The sequence below is a fragment of the Urocitellus parryii genome, chromosome 2 (assembly GCF_045843805.1).
Source record: "Urocitellus parryii isolate mUroPar1 chromosome 2, mUroPar1.hap1, whole genome shotgun sequence".
Lineage (NCBI taxonomy): Eukaryota > Metazoa > Chordata > Mammalia > Rodentia > Sciuridae > Urocitellus > Urocitellus parryii.
The window spans coordinates 171,037,267-171,056,721 of NC_135532.1; the positions used below are offsets into that span (position 1 = coordinate 171,037,267).

The 19,455-nt window shown below is 46.6% G+C and overlaps 1 protein-coding gene across 2 annotated transcripts in view; it reads right to left on the reverse strand.

Moving 5' to 3' along the window:
- Mylk (myosin light chain kinase) overlaps window positions 1–19,455 on the reverse strand; it is a 132,359-nt gene that overhangs the window by 81,305 nt on the left and 31,599 nt on the right. Inside the window, exons 12-15 of one of the 2 annotated variants that reach the window (XM_026394135.2) lie at window positions 8,973–9,107; window positions 7,035–7,232; window positions 6,126–6,375; window positions 214–285 (exon numbers count right to left, since the gene is read on the reverse strand). In XM_026394135.2, coding sequence (XP_026249920.2) covers window positions 214–285; window positions 6,126–6,375; window positions 7,035–7,232; window positions 8,973–9,107 — 655 coding nt within the window. The remainder of the gene's footprint in view (window positions 1–213; window positions 286–6,125; window positions 6,376–7,034; window positions 7,233–8,972; window positions 9,108–19,455) is intronic. The other variant, XM_026394108.2, reaches the window with a different exon arrangement.

The window sequence follows — 19,455 nt, forward strand, 5'->3', positions numbered from 1 at the left end:
TCGCTCGCTTAGTTGGTTTATTACATCGGTAATGACTTCAGTAGCCTTATAAGGGTGTGTGCAAAAAAAAAAAAAAAATCGCCCCCTCCTTTCCTCTGCCCTCCCTCTCTCATTCCCTTCCAATCTCTTCCTTTTGGTTCTGGCAGCCTCAGCTGGAGGATGCAAACAGTGTGGGGCTGCTGGGGCCTGGCCTGAGACTGCTGGGGCACTCACCGTGGGGATTCTTCGGCAGGGCTGTTCTGCAGCATCAGTGACACCTGGCAACTGCATTCGCCAACCTTGTTCCTAAAGAGTTCAAGGGACCAATAAGGATCAAGAGGCTCCCTGGGCAAAGGGCCCACTCAGCCCAGGGCCATGAGGGGCACAAGGCAAGCATGAACTCGGTCGAGGGTTGGCTGCCCACCAGGGAAGACGGAGATCACAGGCTTAGCTGTGCTACCCATTCCAGACTTAGATTTAGGTCAGAGCTTCCTCACCCTGAGGTCACTCTATGTTTTTCCCAGTTCTTATTTAAAAAGAAGAGAAGGGAAGTTTCTGGAGAGCAGCTAAGATAGGCACCTAGATACCTACCTTTCTGGAAGCATATTATATAATATCACCAATCAATCAATATAATTGAGGGAATAAAGGCTGGCTCTGCTGGGGACTGCAATGGAGCTACTCGGTTCAGACAGAGAGGCCGGGTTTAGCCTGCCCTGTGACTGCAGTCTGACTCCATGCTCCCCCGAAACAGCAGTACCTGTTTCCCCAATTGCTACTTCCCCTCCCCCACTCTCGAACGAACCCCTTCACCCCACCAGCCTCTACTCATCAGCCAATAGCCTGAGACTAGAATTTTGGGGGTTAAAACAAAACAAGCATCTCCCTCCATGGGTGGCCCTTTTTCTTCCTGGTTTAGGTGAGGAGGGCTACAGGCGTCTTCACATCCACAGAACTGTTCAGGCCCCATGGTGCAGGGCCAGCTGAGGGAAGGGGGCTCAACTACAGCGCCCTGCGGGTGGATTTACCACAGATGGTCCCTCTGGCCCCACAAGGCTGCCCTCTGCTGGCATTTCTGAGCCTTGACCAATTGGGTGGGGTGTATGGGAGCCAAAGGGACTGTAGGAACCCATAGACTGTGTTTCACAATCAGGCTCTGGTGTCTTCCACACCCTTTGTCTTTCTGGTTCTCTACAACATGCCAGAGAGGCAAAGACCACAACTGTGCCCATTTTAAGGACAGGAAAGGAGACTCAGGAGTTTACACAAGACAGTGCTGGGACTCTGGGGGTCCCACTCAGTTCCCTGAATGCACCCATCTTATTAGTACTGCAGGGGGCAAGTGTGGCCCAGACCCCAGGACAGACTTGCCAAGCTCTGTTACAGTTTCCTTGTGCAATCCATCTCATTTAAACTTAGGAAAGATTGTGTCAGCATGTCTTTTTAGGGAAAGGAAAGGAATCTTATAAAGATGGAGGAATCTGCCTAAACTCACAGAGCTAACTAGTGAGGAGCGGGACTGGGAGCTGGGTCTACCTGAATCTAAGACTCCGACTGCACCCTCATCTCTCAGTACTGGGATATGTGTGAGTCTCTGTGCACATTTATGTATCAATCACAAGCATCTGCGGGGTCCACCCAGGAGGCACCAGATCTGAGATGGGAATACAGGCACATGGTTAGTGTAAGCACAGGAATTGGCATCTGAGCATATGCCTGTGTGTATCCTGTTACTGTGGTTGCTTCTCTGTGCCTGGCCTGCCTCCCAGGGGACAGACACTAGTAGCCCAAGGGGGCTCAGTGTTGCATCTCCCCCTTGGCATTGAGACCCATGTGAAGCAAGGTGGATCTTTGCTACTTTCCAACCTGCCTCTTGCCTGTCAGTGTCCCCTAGTTGTCCTTCTACATGGCGCCCCTGGCTGTGCCAATGCAGATGTCCTCCTGAGACCTCAGCCCTTTGCTCCTCTCTCCTCCCCTGTCCTTTCCTTAAGGCTCTGGCTCTCGGAGGACCATGACTTAAGGCCTCATGCCTGGAGAGCTTCAGGGCCTAGGATGCTCTTTTGCTCCACAACCTTGTCAGTCCTAGGCCCTGGGAAGATTAAGGGCCTGCAGAGTATCCTGAGCTCCCAATGGTCACAAAAGCTTCCGGGGCTCAGGCACTTATAGAACAACCACTCAAGGGCATGCTGGTATTGAGGCTCAGTCCCTACTAGGTTCTACTAGGCTGCTGGCCAGCCTTAGGCCATCTTTCCCCAGTCTTCTTCCAAGCCAGCATTGTGGTACCCAGGGTTGGCATGAAGCAGTATGACAAGATGCCCAAGGGCTGTGTTTATCCAGTAGCCCTTTTCGGCACATCTTCAGTTGAGTTTCCTCCTGTCATAAGTAGAACATAGCCCAGATGCAGAAATCAGGAGCAGATGCTGACCAGATGGCCCTACTTTACCCTGGCCACACCACTTGAGGCTTTAACTGGTGGGAAACCTTGTTCCCTGAGCTGGAGTAAGCCTTATCTTCCTTTGGGGGAAGGAGTTAAGGGCTTCTGTCATTTGCCATGATCTGTCCTGAATGTGAGGAGCATGGGCACAGATAAGTCTCTTAAGGCCTCCTGCTCAATCCATCGCGGGCCTCACCCTGAGGTATGGGGGCCACTCAGGGGACAGAGAACTGGGATATTAAGGCTATACACTAGGGCAACTATTCCTACAGATAAAAACTTACATCTCCACTGGGCCTTTAAGACAAATTATTTGTTCATTTGGAGTCTACATAGGTCAGAAGGCCTCTGGCCTTGGCCCACATTCCTGGTAACCTAATCAGCTGGAACAGCCTCTTAAGGCCATCTTCAACATTTTCACACATCTGGCTACAAGCTCAGGTCTGGGGCTGAGTCTGAAGCCTGTCCTGGTGCTGTCTTAGGGGACATGGGCTATCACCCTAAGTGCTGTACCTTCCACAAACTCACAGAATCCTCTGTTCCTCCACTTCCCAAGCCCTGAACAAGAAGCCCACATGTGAAGTCTTGTACTCCAACCTGCCCTCAATCATCCTCTGGGATGATTTTATACACAAAATTAGTTTAAAGAACCAATTTTCTGGCAAGTGTCAATTTTTCAAACATGTCAGCTGGAATTTGGAGCTGACTTTTGGCTATTTTCCCTTTCTGTTTATAGGAAGCTAGGGAAGGGAAGGGGAGGTAGAAATGCACCCATTCATGCCTCAGGACTTTAGCAGGGACAGGCAGAACTGCCTCTCCTGCCTCCATACCCCAGATTTCCTCCCAGACATCCAGCTTCCTCCATGAAAGGCATTACTCCCTGATCTAGGTCTGCTTTCCATTGGGACAAGGCAAGTGGGAAGTAAAGGCGGCCCCTGGCAGGCCTGGAACATGCTCCCCAGCAGAACTTTCCACTGACTTGCTCCATCTTAGCTGGGGACAAAGCCAAGGTCAGGGCAACAGCCTCCCATAGGAATGGAGAGGCCAGACTGTGGGGAGGGGAAAGAGGCAAGGGCTGCAAAGATAGAGATGCCACTTCCCAGGTCCCCCAGTTCCCAGTGCACTGGAGAGAAACTCCCCAAACTGGGTCATTAGAATAGAAGAGTGTCTGATTTAAATCAAAAGACAAGGGCTCGAACTTGGGCTCTGCTCATGGCCTTTGAGTGGTCATGAGCAAGTCCATGACGGAGACCTCAGTTTTCCCGATTATTAAATGAGGAGGAGGTTAGACAGCATTTGAAATCCCTTTCAGCTGAGGACGGTCTTCATTTTATGACTGTCCTCAGCTGGTCCCAGAAAGTCTGTTTGCCGACCTCCCAAAGTAGCCCCCCTCTCTGGGCTGGCAGACTTCCCATAGCCCTTTGCTTTTGCTCTGCTCTCCCTTCCCACCCTCGACCCTCTTCTGCTCAGTCTATTCAACAGTCAACCCCTTCTCATTGAACATCGGCTTTTCTTTTTCCTCTAAATACCACAGAAAGTTCGTCTCCTCTGAGATATCTGGCTTGCGTAACATGAATATTGTCTACTCCTCCATACAGACAGCTCGTCAGCAAGCATTTTTCACATCGAATCAGTTTCCATCCTTTATACTGGTCTAGGGAGTAAGAGTGGGGTCTCCTCACGTGGAAGCAGATTTGCCCTCTTGGTAACAACAAAGCAAAAGGCAGTTGATGTTTCCTGAGCACACTGATGATGGTAGAAGGGTGACCAGCAGCCCACACCAGATCATTGAGCTTAGCTGGGATCCACTGAGTCTTGCCCAGATCAGCAGATCTCCCCAGCAGACTCAAAGACTCCTAAGGGATAATAAATAGCTTTTTAAAAATGGTTATTTTTAAAAATGCCAGTAAGTATTGGGATGATTTGTTATCCAGTAAGGGCCAACTGATACAAGGATAAATCATGTGCCCAGAAGGACCCAAGGGGATGGGATGCGTACTGAGGTTTTTCAATTATTGTAGGCACCATTCCCATCATGGCAGTAGCCTTGACATATAGTCTATTTTTAGTTCAGAGCCTTGAGCACGATGGGCTGAGAATAGAGACATGAAAAAGTCCAGGAGAGAAAGCTCCTTGCAAAGTTGCCAGGCACCTAAGCCCGGGCAGGTCTAACCATCCTCAGGACATGGCACAACCTCCCGTCTGCAGGTCAAGGTGTGGACAAGCATTCTTCAATGCTTACACCAACCCAGGCATGGAATTTTAAGATTTGGAGAATTTTAAAGGTAAAAGAACATTTGACAAATGACTACCAAATGCTTATTATGGGACAGATACCTTTCTAGGTGTGGGGGACCCCGTGGTATGCCTTCATGGTGCTTACCTTCCCCTGTAATCTAGCAAGATCTCAAAAAGGTAAGAAAAGAGGAATGGGGAAAGGTAATCTCCCTGCACTGGTTTCAAAAATGTCTCCACCTTCTCTGAGACTCCTCTTTCCAATAGGCAGAACTTAATTCTCCTCCTCTTGAGCATGGCTGTACTCTGTGACTCACTGCTAACAGCCAGAATGTCAGAAGTGATGGTGTGTGACTTCCCAGGGCAGGTCATAAATGACATTGCAGGTTCAGACTTGGGCTCTCTTAGGTCACTATCTCTGGGAAAGCCAGCTGTCGTGTCATGAAGACCCTCAAGCAGGCCTGTGGAGAGATCATGGGGCAAGGAGCCAAGGCCTCTTGCCAAGTCACCTTTGAAGCAGAACCGCCAGTCTCAGTCCAGCCTTCAGAGACCTTAGCTCCACTGACAACTCAACGACAATTTAACAAAAGAAAAACCATCCAGCTAAGCTGCTTCCAAATTCCCAACTGCTATGGCTTGGATATGGTTTCAGTGTGCCCCTCAAGGGCTCATGTGTTGAAATTCAATCTCCACTGTGAGGTATTAAAGAGGGTGGAAACTTAATCCAACCATGGTGTTTAGCGTGAGGCCTTTGGGCGATTAAGATTAGATAAAGTCATGGAGGTGGGGCAAGAATGAATACTGGTGGCCACATAAGAAGAGAAAAAGAGAGATAGACAGAGACAGAGAAGGACAGAGACACAGATACTAGGACACAAGTGTGCTTTCTCTCTCTTGCCATGTAATGTTCTGTGCCACCCTGGGACTCTGCCAGCAAGAAGGTCATCACCAGGTGCAGCACCCAGCCTTGGACTTACAGAACTATAAGCTAAATCAACCTCTTTTCTTTATAAAGTTACCCAGTCTCAGGTATTTCATTATCCTAATGGAAAACAGACTAACACACTAAGTCACAAAAACTATGATAATAAATGTTTGGTTTCAAGCTGCTAAATTTGGGGGTATTTTGTTACACAGCAATAGATTACAAATGTGTTCCCTCTATCCTCCTGTTTCCACCTTTAATCCTTTACTCCCTCCTTCTTATCTTCCATATACTACATGACATGCAAAATCCAGAATGTAATATGACAGAGACTTCTGAGGAACTGTGCTCAGAAGGAAAGGTTCTCCACAAGAATCTATTCTACTCTAGTGTAACAATCAATTTGTCAGCTTTATCAAGATTGTACTTCTTTACCTAGAAATACAACCCCCACATAAGCTTGTGCTTCCTCTGGATGCCCAATCTCAGGCTAAGGGAGCCAGGAATCTTGGGGGAAGAAGATAAGGGAGGCGGCAGGACATGCAGACTCACTTGAGCAGGATCTCATACTGGCCAGCATGCCAGGGCTGCACGTTCTTTAGAACCAGGGTGAACACATCCTCGTTCTGTAGTACTTCAAAATGGACAGTGTGTCTGGAGAGGGCTCTGCCGTCTCGGAGCCAGTGCACAGTAGGAAAGGGGTCACCAGCTATGGCACAGGAGATGAGGACACTCTGGCCCAGGGAGGCCGTCACCGAGCGAGGCTTGCTGATGAACCAGGGCTGGGTGCCATCGTGAGGCTCTGGAAGATGGCAAAGGGTAAAGTGAGAGAGGAAGGCCCTGCAGCACAGGCATACACCATGTCCTCCCTGGTGGCGGAGTGGGAAGACAGCGTGTAACTCAAAGAACAGCAACATCTAGTCCAGAAATTATTTCTAGGGACATACAAACACAACACATCTTTTTCTTGTATATCATTCCTGACTATGTTCTTAGAGGAAGCTTTAAGATGAATACTCCCAAAGCAAGGGGAGAGCCCAGAGTGAGCGGGCACTGGGCTGGGTGCTGAAGATCTGCATGAGATGTGTCCGACCAGCAGTTGATCCTTGCAGTCTGTGTGCTTAACTTGCCTTTCCTCTTACATACATGCTCTCTAAGGGCAGGGACCAGTACGCCCATAACCTGCTTCCAAAGTTCTTGTTGCCAAATTAAGTGTACTGTAGGCTTTTCTCTTAGCACTCTATTAGCTTGTCAGCAGTAGTCCAGAGAGGGCAGGGACTTTAGAAGGCTTGTGGGTGGGGCGGGGTGCTGCCCTCTCAGCCAGAGATTGAGGTGGAAGGTAGGGAGCTGCCTCTGGGGCTGGGATGGGACCAGATTGGGCTTCTGCAGGGTGCTCATCTCCATATTGCTTTGGGAAAGGCCTGGCCCATACCTCCATCCCCCAGAACAGTTAAGCTTCACCTTGCACTGTGAGTACAGCCTGAGTGCGGACCTCCCCGGAGCTGTTCCAGGCCTCACAGGTGTATGTGCCTGTGTCCTCTGGAAACACTTCCTGGATGCAAAGGCTGTGTTGAGTGCCTTTCTGTTCAAAGTGGAAGTCCTCAGACTCCTGGATCTCAGTCCCGTTGTGCAGCCAGATGACCTCTGGGGGTGGATTCCCTGAAGTGAGAGGAGGGGTGGGGAACTGGTTAGGGCACAACTTCCTTGGTCAGGTAGCAATTGTGCACTTGATACTGTAATATATATATTTGTACCCAGGATTGAACCCAGGGGAGCTTAACCACTGGGCCACATCCCCAGCCCGTTTTTGTAATTTATTAGAGACAGTGTCTCGACGTGTTGCTTAGGCCCTCATTCTAGCCTCAGGCATGTGCCACCACACTCAGCTAATACTATAATATCTTATTAAATATTCTATCAAACTCTTTGCACCTTCAGTTTTCCCATCTGAAAAATAGGTATTCTAATAGCACCTATCTTGTAGGTTTGTCAGGAAGTACACATGAATGAATCAAACCTCCTTTAGCTGCCCATTAGAATAAGATCTGACACAAAGAAAATACCAAATGTATACTCATTGTGATTATTAAACAACAAATTTGGGGAAACCAGAAAGAACTGAAGTGAAAATATGATTTTGGAGATGAAAAAAGAAAACCCAGAAAGAATGGTTCTTAAAATTAGAATTCAAATAGCTTTATGATACTAAGTAGATCGCTGGGTTCAAACTGAATGTTTTCTGCTCTGCACTCCCCACACAGGGTATCCAGTGCAAGTAATAGTGACTTCATGGTAATTTCCTTGCAGATTGTCACCAGAAGAAGAGTCCAATTAACATTTCATTTTTCTACCAGACAAATATCCTAGGCACCAGCTTGCATAGGATTTCCAAACATGGCTCTTGGTGGACAGAACTGTCAGTTTTCACCAATCTATTTTTTTCTGGAATTTTGGGAGGCATGAAACAATGGCCAATGGTGAGTATTTCCTCTGATGTAAGACCTGATTATAAAGCTCTGCTTTCAGAAGAGCAACGTCCCTGAAATAGGCAGCTGGGGTAGGCTGGGGGGCAATGGTCCCTGCAGAGGTTTAAGAGCAAGCAGATGACTATTTGTCTGCTGTGTGTCAGACATCACATGCCTGGAAGCCAGGTGTAAAGTGCCTCCAATCTCTTCCAACTGGAGGACTCCGTGAGTGGTATGGTACATGTGGACAGGGGAGGGGACCAGTTCTCTATCTTGGGGCTGGCCTCCAGCCTGCCAGAAAGGGAGATCATCTGAGCATCTCTACAAAGGTGAGCTCACGGGATCTCTTACTTGTCATCTTTATTGCTTCTATAGTTCAAAAGGAACTAAAAACCCAGGGGAGTGACCTCCAAGCTGTCAGAGGCACTGATCAGGAGCCAAGAACCATGAAGGCATGATGGCTGCCCCCTGCCAGGAGCACTGAGCCAGAAGCTTCCCTGGGCTTCTTTTGCTCACACCTTGTCACAAGCTCCTGTTGCCCTGTCCCTGTTTTAGAATGACCTCTACTCTATCCTTTCACCTTAAAATTTGGAAAGAGCAACTGAGATCATCTTCTGAGAGTTATACCAGGTTTTGCACCAGTCTTCAGAACTTTCCAACCACACTGGCCACACATGATTCAAATTAATCCCTCACCCCTCTACCTCTGACCACCATCTTCCCCAAATTCATTTAACTTTGAATCTAGAAAATTCTACCTACAGAGGCAGAAAAGAAAAACCAAAAGGCCTCTTTTCTTTTGGTCCATTGTCTGGTGGCCCTATGCTGGTTTTCTGGTGGGTCAATGTTCTGAGCAGGGCCTTGGGGAACAATACCTGTACTGCAACCATGGCCCTTCTCACAGCATCCCAAGGAGAAAGACACAGGGACAGACCTGACACCTGAACTGTCATGGTGACCTGGCTTCCATCCATGACTTTGAGATCAGAGAGGCCTTGTAGGAAGATGGGCGCCACAGGCTGGTTGGGAGACAGAGGCAGAAGGCCACTCTTTCCGTCACTCTTCTTTTCTGTGTGGTAGACATCAGAACACCAGGTGAGCATTATTTCACTCATTCATTCAGTCATTCAACAAAGAGACCAATTAGCTATGCTGAGGCCCAGGTTCTACGTGCTTCCAGAGTGTTTGGAGGTGCTGGAGATCTTACAGAAGAATCAGATGTGCCCCGTTTCTCTCCTTGACATGACAACACTCTTGCAAGAGAGCAGGGAGTGAACAATGAGATCTCTGTAGAGCTACACTTAAACCAGGCTCTGCTTCCTCAGGAAACCTCAAGGAGGAATCTAACCCTTGGTATCTTATGAGGTTATTTTTTCTTAAATTTTGTTTACTTTTTTGAATAAATGATATGATCGCATGGCCCCAAATTCAAAAGGTATCAAAGAGTCTGTGTAAAGTCTTCCACCCATTCCCTGGCCAACCAAGCAACTCTCCCCAGAGGTCACCAATTTTCAGTTCCTGATTCATTTTGCAAGAGATGATCTATGCATACAACATATTTAATCAAATAGGTACATTCTTTTTCTTCTTCCTTTTTGTTTTTTTGGTGCTGGGGACTGAACCTCAGATCTCATACATGCTAAGCATGTCCTCTACCACTGAGCCAATTACCAACCCTATTTTATTCTTTTTTTTTTTTAAGAAAACAAAATAAACTATAGGACTAGAAATGTAACTCAGTGGTAGAGTGCTTACCTAGCATGTGTGAGGCCCTGGGTTTGACTCTAGCACAGGAATAACACATTCTTTAGAAAGGCTAGAATGACCAAGATTGACCATCCCATGGTTGATATTGGCCAAGATGTGGAGCAGCATAGATCTCTCATACACTGCTGGTGGGAATGTAAATGGTACAGACCCATTAAAAATAGACTTGGCAGTTTCTTAAAAGGTTAAGCATATACTTCTCATATAATCTAGTCATTCTGCTCCTGCATATTTAATCAAGAGAAATGAAATCACAAATCTTCACAAAGACTTATACTCATAGCAGTTTGATTCACAATAACTCCAAACTGGAAATGACCCAAATGCCCATCAACAGGCCAACAAATAAAAAGACTGTGATAGACCCATCACAACAGAAAACCACAGCCAAAAGGAATAAAGCCCTGGGAGGCATCACAACAGGGATAAATCTCTCCATCATTATGCTGAATGAAAGGAGCCAGACAAAGAAAGAATACATATTGGATGAGTCCATTCATACAAAATTCTAGAAAATGCAAAGTTTAAGGATAGAAAGCAGGGCTGGGGTTGTAGCTCAGTGGTAGAGTGCTTGACTAGTATGTGCTGGGTTCAATCCTCAGCACCATGTATAAATACATAAATCAGTAAATTAAATGAAGGTACATTATCAACTAAGAAAAAGGACAGAAAGCAGATCAGTGAGTACTTGGGGCAGGGGCTGTGAGGCTGGATTATAAAGGGCATGAGGAAATAAGTAATGGAGATATTTATTTTTTTAAAGTCACAGTGAAGGTTTCATGGAGGTAAACATTCAAAACTCATCAAATTAAATTCCTTAAATATATGCAGCTTACTATACGTCAAAAATACCTCACAAAAATTTCCATCTGAGAGGGAGGGACAGCTAGGGAAGGGCCAAAACCAGAGTGACTTTCTGGGTATAACCAGGTTCATTCCCACTCAGGTCTCTGTGGAGATGGACTCATAGACAGGTTTTATCTCACTCCTGGAATCTTCCTCCAGGCTGACCTCACCCCTGTCTCTGAGGAGATAAGGTTTGCTTACTTTGCAGGACGGCCCTGTACAGGATGAGCCCTCAGATGCCCAGGGTCTATCTCCCCCTGGTTCTGTGAGCCAGAGGGTTTTGACTTTCAATAAGTCCATTTATGCTTTTGTTTTGTTTTTGGTTTGGGTTTTGGTGGGAGCAGGGACCAGGAGGGTTAGTGCTATGGTTTGAACTTACCAAAACTCAGGTGCTCTATTACTGAGCTACATTCCCAGCACATCATGTTGAAATTTGATTTCCATATTGGTGGTATTGGGAGGTGAGACCTCGGAGGGGGAATTAAATCATAGACTGGGGCTGGGGATGTGGCTCAAGCCGTAGCACGCTCGCCTGGCATGCGTGCGGCCCGGGTTCGATCCTCAGCACCACATACCAACAAAGATGTTGTGTCCGCCGATAACTAAAAAATAAATATTAAAATTCTCTCTCTCTCTTTCTCTCTCTCCCTCTCTCATTCTCTCTTTAAAAAAAATCATAGGGACACTGACCTTATGAATGGATTAACATCTTTCTCAAGGGGCTAGGTAAGGTTCTCTCAATCGGGATTAGTTCCCACAGCAGTGAGTTGTCCCTCACAGGATTGAATTAGTTAGCAGGAGAAAAGACCTTTCTAAAGCAAGCCTGGAACCTCCCTCCATCTTTCTCACTGGTTTCTCCTTCCTGCTTTTTGGCCATTATATAAAGCAACACAAGGTCCTCACCAGAAGGGAATAGAGGCGGTGCCATGCTTTTAGATCTCCAGAACCAGGAGCCAAAGTAAATCTCATTTTTTTACAAGTTACCCAGCTTCCTCTGTTTTGTTATAGTAACAGAACACAAACTAATACAGCTAGGAGATCTCTAAAAATCCAAGACTTTGGGAGCAAGGCTTTGGGGACACAAAAAACAGATGTTCTTCAGGAAGCCTAGAGCCCTGGGGACAGTTTCCAGTGTGCTTTTCCTACCTAGGCAAGACCTAACTCTAAACTTGCTACTGAATTTTTATCAGCAGCCAATGAAAATGAACTCAGGCGATTGCAAAGCTCTGTGGGCCTAGCCTCTGGGCCTGTGGGAGGAGAGAGGCTGAAAGTTTCCCCTAGAGCGGGTGCTGGTGAGAGGGCAAGGAGCAGGAGGACAAGAGTGGCTGAGACAGGTGAGACCCATGGTTTCTGCTGACAAGTTGGGGCTCTCAGGCAACTGCTGCTCGCCCCATGCCTGCAACTCAGGCATCCATCTTTGATAGAGGGCAGCCAAGGGGCCTTGGCCAAAGATCCTGGGAGAGGGATTGGGGGCCCAGTATTGGAAATGCATAGATCTATCTTATTTCCCCTACTGGGCTGCAGTGGTGGGGAAAGCTGACCGCCTCAGGAGAATTTAGGAATTTCCTGTCTTGAACAGACTGAGAAGGCTTGAGGACAAAATGTTTTTGCCTCTCGGGAGTACTCCCTGTTCCTGCCTCTCTGCCCAAGTCTGAGCCCGAGTCCCTAGCATCACAGAGCTCCCTGCAGATGGGCTTGAATTCCTGGGTGCTGCAGGAACATCCCAAACTCCTGCCTGCTCTCCTTCCAGCCAGTGGCAGTCTGCTCGACTGCCCTGCCCAGTCCAGTGACCCTGCCCTCTCCTGGCTCTTCTCACTGCCTGTTTTCTGGCTGAGGGCGTCAGCAAAGCTAAGTCACCCTGTGGGCCTCAGCCACTGGGTTTAAAAACCTAATCTGCACCTTCCTGATCCACCCCTGAAGCTGAGAAGTATGTGTGAGAGGGTGGCCTGGGAACTGCCTCTACATGTGGCACCTCAGGACTGGGTTCTCCCAAAGCTGGTATGTCCGCTTGCATCTATGGAGGGGAGAGATAGTGCAGTGCCGAAACCTAGGATGTGGTGTCAGATCCTGGCCTGGGCAAGTCCTGTCCTCTGTCTGAAGTTTGGCTTCCTTAACTGTCTCTGGGGATAGTATCCTCAGGGTTCCAGGGAGCTCTGGAGATGGTATGAGAAAATACCGTGTGCAACTACAGATGCTCCTTGGCTTACATCCCATAAACTCGTCAGAAGCTGAAAATATCCTAAGTTGAAAATGCATTCAAAGCACTAAATTCTCGAGCATCCTAGCTTAGCAACACAGTCCATTGTGGAGCAACAGCTTTTCACGAACATGGGGCTTACAGGTACCTGCAGCCCGCTGCTGCTGCCCCAAATCTCAAGAGTATTATATTACATATCACTGGCCCAGATCCAAGTTCAAAATTCGCATTCTGAAGTGTGATTTCTGCTGAAGGCACACTGCTTTCACACCATCATGAAGTTGAGCCATCTTAAGTTGGGGACCATGAGCATTTGTTATTGGGGCATATGGAGCCTGTAATGAGAACCAACTCAAGCCCACCCACCTGGACTCAATTAGTTGCAGGGCTTATCAGCAGCAAAAGAACCAATCAGAGCCTGGGCCCTCACCCAAGGATTACTGACTCATTTTTATGTGACCTGAGGCAAGTACTGAGAGGAATACAAACTTGAAGCTTAAAAATACCCTGGGAGATAGCTCAAAGTAAACTGAGAACCAACTTTCCTTGCATCTCCCTGGGAGACGAGTGAGAGTGACTTTGTGGGAAAGGACCCAGGCAGGCATTTAAAGCCAGGGTCACCACTGCCTCTGACCCTGCTCTTTCTTCCCCGAAGCCCTGAGGAAGAATGACATGACTGGGAGCAAATATTCAGAGTGGACCTGTTCCCTGTTCCCAGGCTGCAGTGAGGGGCTCCTGATTGTGTTGATTACCCCCAGCATGTGCAGGCTGAGTCACCATGGTGTGGTGACCATGGATTCAGGCTGGTGAATGGCTGCATCTTCCTGAGCATTCAACAACAGGGTGAGAAAACCAGCCAGCTCCCTCCACTCCCGGCACTGGGATTAAGGAGCCAGGGAGAATCTTGGGTTCTAGGCAAGTGGCTTTCTTCATGCAGCCTAAGAAAAGCCCTACCAGACTTCTAGAACCCCAGTCCCAGCCTCATCATCCTATTTCATTGTTAGTGAGACCAGAACATGCTTAGGGGAAGTGACTTGTCCAGGGTCACAGAGCCAGTACGATAGACCTAGAGCTCACAGCCAGGCCTTCTGATGACAAGGGATATCTCTAAAGGGAACCAGCCTTCCCCAGTGCCATGGAGGACAAATGCACCATCAGTGGCCCACATGCTAGGCTCTTGACAACCAAGAAAAACAAAGCAGAGCAGAGCAAAGCCAGGCAAAAAGGGCAACGTGTGTGTATATTCCATTTCATTCCAAAGCCAAACAAATCATCCCAGCTCATGTGTGGCCCATAGGCTCTGCATCAGTTTATGCTCACTCTTGTGTGGACTTCATCAAATGAGATGAGACAGATGGAGACTGGCATTCTTAACTCCTGGCTCTAGCCGTGTGAGCTGCAGCAAGTTCCCCCACCAGGCCTCAGGGTCCTGTCGTCTAAATTGATCATGCGGTTATCATCAATTACCAATGACAGTGAAATGCTGATAAATGTAATGCATGCTGTCTACATGATAGAACAGCAGAGCTCTTAGGTGACTACAAGGAACAACATGTAAAACCGCTAGAACAAATACCTGACACACAAGTATAAAAATAAATGTGTTTTCACTTACCTAACCTACTGACGTTTTTAATTGGGCAACCTCAACCTGACAATAAACTATGAGAAAAATCCCCCAAACTAGGACATTTACTTTTAATAGGGCAGAAAAGGAATTAATAGTTGCCACTGAGATGAAATGATAACAATTCTTTACAAAGCCCAGTGTTTTGTGCTTCAAAAGTGTGTTCACAGCTCACCCAGTGTCACTGGTGATGCCCTGTGTGGCATGGGGCTGATTATGTTCCCATGTCCCCAGGGGAGAGTTGAGACTCAGAGAAGGAAGCAAGCTGTGCTGAGGGCCCCCAGGGCTGAGGGTACAGCTGGCCGCGTCCTGGTCTGGGTGCCTTCCCTCTATTTACTGGGAACACAGGCAGGTCTCTTAAATTCTTCCAGGAGCCTTCTGTCATTGCTTGTGTTCACACCCAGTGCCATCAGTTGGCCCAGAGACTGGCTTCTCTGGGGCAGTCCTTACCTAACCTGGCTTGAGGATGGGGAGGGAGGGCCAGAGTCAGAGGTGAGAGCCCCCAGCAGCACCAGCCCAGGGAGCTAAGCCTTCTTCATTTCAGTGGGAGGAAGGCAGCAGGCACTGGCCACAGTACCAAGGGAGAGGTCACTGGGACCTAGGACAGATGTGCTACTCAGCTCCAACAAAGCCAGACTAAATATACCCCAGGCCTTTCCCACAGCTGTGCTTCCTGCTCTCTGCTGAGAGCAAGCTCAGGGAGGGCCTTCTTCTTAGGATCCAGAGGAGCTGTTGCCTCCTTGGCTTACGGGTCCAGGGTCCCCGATGTAAACTGATTTATCTGTTGCTCTGGATTGGTATTGACCAATGACTCTCTAGGCACTGACTGGCTGCCTCGGTCATTAAATGAACTGCCACTGTTCAATTTTGAGAGAAGAGAAGAGGATCACGCCTGTCCTCCATGGGAAGTGACAAGAATTAAGATGAAAACAAACTGCTTATTAAGAAGTTCACAGACAAGTGAAAACCATGCCACATAGACCAACACTGTTAGAACCACTTGAGAAAAGGAAGGAAGTAGGATAAAGGGCAGAACAGGCAGCAGAGAGAAAAGAAAGGAGAAAGGGAGGGGACAAGGGGGAGGGAAGGACCAGGGAGGGAGACCGACAGAAATGGACTCACCCCCACACATACACACAGACCCATCTTCATCATCTTACTGACCCACATTTTTTCCTTCTTGCCAATTTTGCTTTAATTTTTGACTCACTGGAAGTTTTTTTTTTTTTTTTTTTCTTTCTGGTGCTGGGGATTGAACCAGGGCCTTGTGCATTCAAGGCAAGCACCCTACCAACTGAGCTACATCCCCAGTCTACTGGAAGTGGTTTTTGAAGACAGTTCCTAATCTTGATATTAAACATTAAATTCTTGTTCTAGTGAACCATAGCATTCAAACGAATGACTTAGGGCCCCAGAGCAGCAAAGCAGAAAGGACATGTGCAGAAGCTGTAGGAGCTTATTGGCTGGGCTACTGTGGATAGCTGACTTAACCTTTCTGTCCATCAGTTTTCCTCACCTGCAGAGTTAATTCAAAAGTGTAAAGTGGAAATGTTATGGGAATTAAATGAAACAAGTCAGTTTTTTTCTGGACAATTAGACTTTTTCTATTGAAGCAATATTTCTTCTTAGAAACATGAATAGATAGTGGTTTTAGTTTGGAAACAAATGCAATATAACATTTTGCAAAACTTTTTTTTTTTTTAGAGAAAGAGTTAAATACCCACAGAATGGGAGCAATTGGCTACCTTTTGTACTAAATCTGATATGATAACCAGAATAACCTGTTCCTCAAACCCCTCAGGCTTGATCAAGGTCTTCAGTTCCTCTTGGACTTGACATTAACAACCTTTTTCAGCCTTTGCCCTGGTGGCTGACTGTGATCTCATTGTCTTCCTGTACATAATAATTCTCCTTGTTCTTCCCTTCAGGACCCTGCCTTTTCTTTTTATGAGTTCAGCAGGAAAAACAACTTGGATCTGAATTTCCCAGCATTTTATTTATTTATTTATTTATTTATTGCTGGCCAACTTTTGCTGGTCACCTGCTACTTTTGGAAACCCCATATTTTTGATCCAAGTTTACATTCAATGCATGTTTGTCTTTATCTTGGATCTACAAAAGATTTTCTTTTGGCTTTGAACATGAGCTATTTTCCTTAGCTATCACAATGCAAAATACCATTCCAAAAGCAGATCTGATTTGCTCCAAACCCTGCTATTCTATGGAAATTCAATAAATCATCAACTGAGGGGGCACTGCAGAAGCCATCCTCCCCTCTTCCTTTATTTGGTGCTCATAATCCAGCATGTCCAGGGATGGGGGCTCAACCTCCTCCTTCTCCTAAATTCCAGGATTAATACTGGGGGAGTCATAAAAAGAGGGTTCCTTTTGCCCAGCTGAAGGGCAGCCCAGCCCATTCCCATCTCCAGGGCATTTGTAAGCTGAAGATCCCCAGGGAGGCTTTTGAACTCCCTTTCAACAAAAGTCAGTCTCCAAACCAAATAGAATCTTCTTGTAAAGTCAGCAAAAGGGCTACTTTCACAGCATTATAAAGGATTCTTCCTCCCATAGCTTGGATCTCTTTTGGCATTCCTCCTACTGGCTTCTCCAGAACTTAAGCAAATGGGAAGGGACGTGTGCAAGGCAAAGAATGAAAGGAACATGACTTGTGACATCCTGAAAAAGATCTGTAACCAGTAATGATAGGGCTGCTAGACGGGAGGCAGGGATCATTACAACCACAGCCTTCTTACAGTCTTAGAAGTTATAATCAAACTCTAAACAGAAAGGTACAGCATCCAAGCCACCCAATGTCCCCAGCCAACGAGTACCTGGAAACCACACTCCCCATCACACTGTCCCAACATGGGACACACTGTGCCACTAGGAAGAGAATGCTGTGATTCTGATGGCATTCTTTTTTTAAAAAAAATTATTACTATTATTATTATTTTGTTTTGTTTTTGCAGTGCTAAGGATGGAACCCAGGACCTCACATCTGCTAGGCAACACCCTACTGAGCTACACCCTAGCCCTGGATGCCATTCTTGACCAAGGTCTCCAAGTAAGGAAATGGTAGGTATGACTTTTTATGGTCTGTAGAAGTAGACAGATACTATCTCGATAATTGTCCAGTTAGTAAAATGAGGCTCCAGTTCTATGATATGTACACGAATGTGCATATCTCCACCCTCACAATTCTTCTAGAACGTGAAGGACCCACATACTATACATATCCTATTCTGGACTCAACCTCTACAAAACTAAAATATTGGTTGCACGTTGATTTAACATTTAATTAAGTGTTTGCCTTCTTAGAGCTTAAAGGGCTTGTTGGCAGTTGTTCTGGGTGGACTAAGGTTCTTGATATATTAAAACAAAGACAAGTTAAAACCAATGTTTATCTTTCTCTTTCAGTAAATTTCTCTTTAGCCTATATGACTATTTAAAAAGTTGTCAATATTTTTAGCTCACAGAAGGCAGGGTCATGCCTGACACCAGTTTGTGTCCAACCTGTGTACAACTTGGGAAGAGTGGCCTCACAGGGTGCCTGGTATCAATCTAAAATAACTGCACCTCTGATGTTTTGAGTGTGAAGTGAATGGCTGTCTTCACTGGGGTGTGCCTTCTTTCTTAGGGGCTCTTCCTCACAACAAATACTCTAATGAATACGCTGACTAAATTTTATTTCTTATTTTAGAGATCATCTGTTTAAAAGCTTATTCACACTTTATGTCCTTGGGTGCCTCTAATAGGCCCCAGTAGGCCTTTGGTTAAATAAACAAATCGTTAGACAGAGAAACTATGTCAAAACGGGGTACAATTAGCAGATTATTAATAAATCGAGTCATTTAGGAATTTTAGGAAAGATGCTCCAGGGTAAAATAAACTTAAAATATTCTCGCCTAAGAAGCACCCCCGGCCATTACCCCCAAACAGTGAATTCCTTCTCTATTTCAGATCTTCCTGGGCTCTACAGTTAATCACTTCCTGGGTTAATCACTCATTATGCTTTATCTGAGGTTAAGAGGGAAGACTATCACCTGGTTAATATTGGGGACTTTTCCTCCCCCTGTCTGCAGGGAGGAAAGAAGGCATATTTGTTGAGGATCCTCAAAAGCTAGTAGTGGGGCTGGAGTTATGGCTCAGAGGTAGTGCACTTGCGTAGCACATGTGAGTTCAAGCCTCAGCACCACATAAAAATAAATAAATAAAATAAAGGTATTGTGTCCATCTACAACTAAAAAGTATATTTAAAAAAATAAAACTACTTGTGGATCTCCTGCACACCCCAGTGAGCACCAGGCACCCAGAAAAGCGAGAAACTGAGGGAAGGCCCCTGACAGGCTCATCCTCTTGGTGGGTCATTGATCACCTTTCATGAGGCAGGCCCTGTTCTGCACAGTAGGGAAGACCTGGGCCCTCCCTGCAGGGGTAGAATAGACAAGGAATAAGCAATTACTGTCAGATTTCATATTTGGAAAAACCACTTCTACCTACCCCTAGAGGCTCTGTATGATGCACCCTGCTTCTCTCTGTGAACTCAGGTTCTGCCACTCTGCCACTGGCTCACTTGGCACAGGCCACACTGGCCTGTGCTGTCACCTTGCTCCTGACTCAGGGCCTTTGCATGTGGGCACCCTTTTCCAAGTCTCTGAAGCTTCCTTTACCTCACAACTAAAATTGTACCCCTCCCACTGCCCTCCCCTATTCTCATGCTGTTTGTTTTATTTTTTTTTTTAATGTAGAGGGACATAATATCATTATTGTATTTATTTATTTTTATGTGGTGCTGAGGATCAATCCCAGTGTTTCACATGTGCTAGGCAAGCGCTCTACCACTGAGCCACACACCCAGTCCCCTCACTTGTTTTCTTAACAGGACTTTCCAGGATTTGAAATTAAACCAGGTGTTGACTGTCCCCACCAGAACATAAGAACCACGAAGGCAGGGTCCTTGTCTGAGTTGCTTATCGTAGT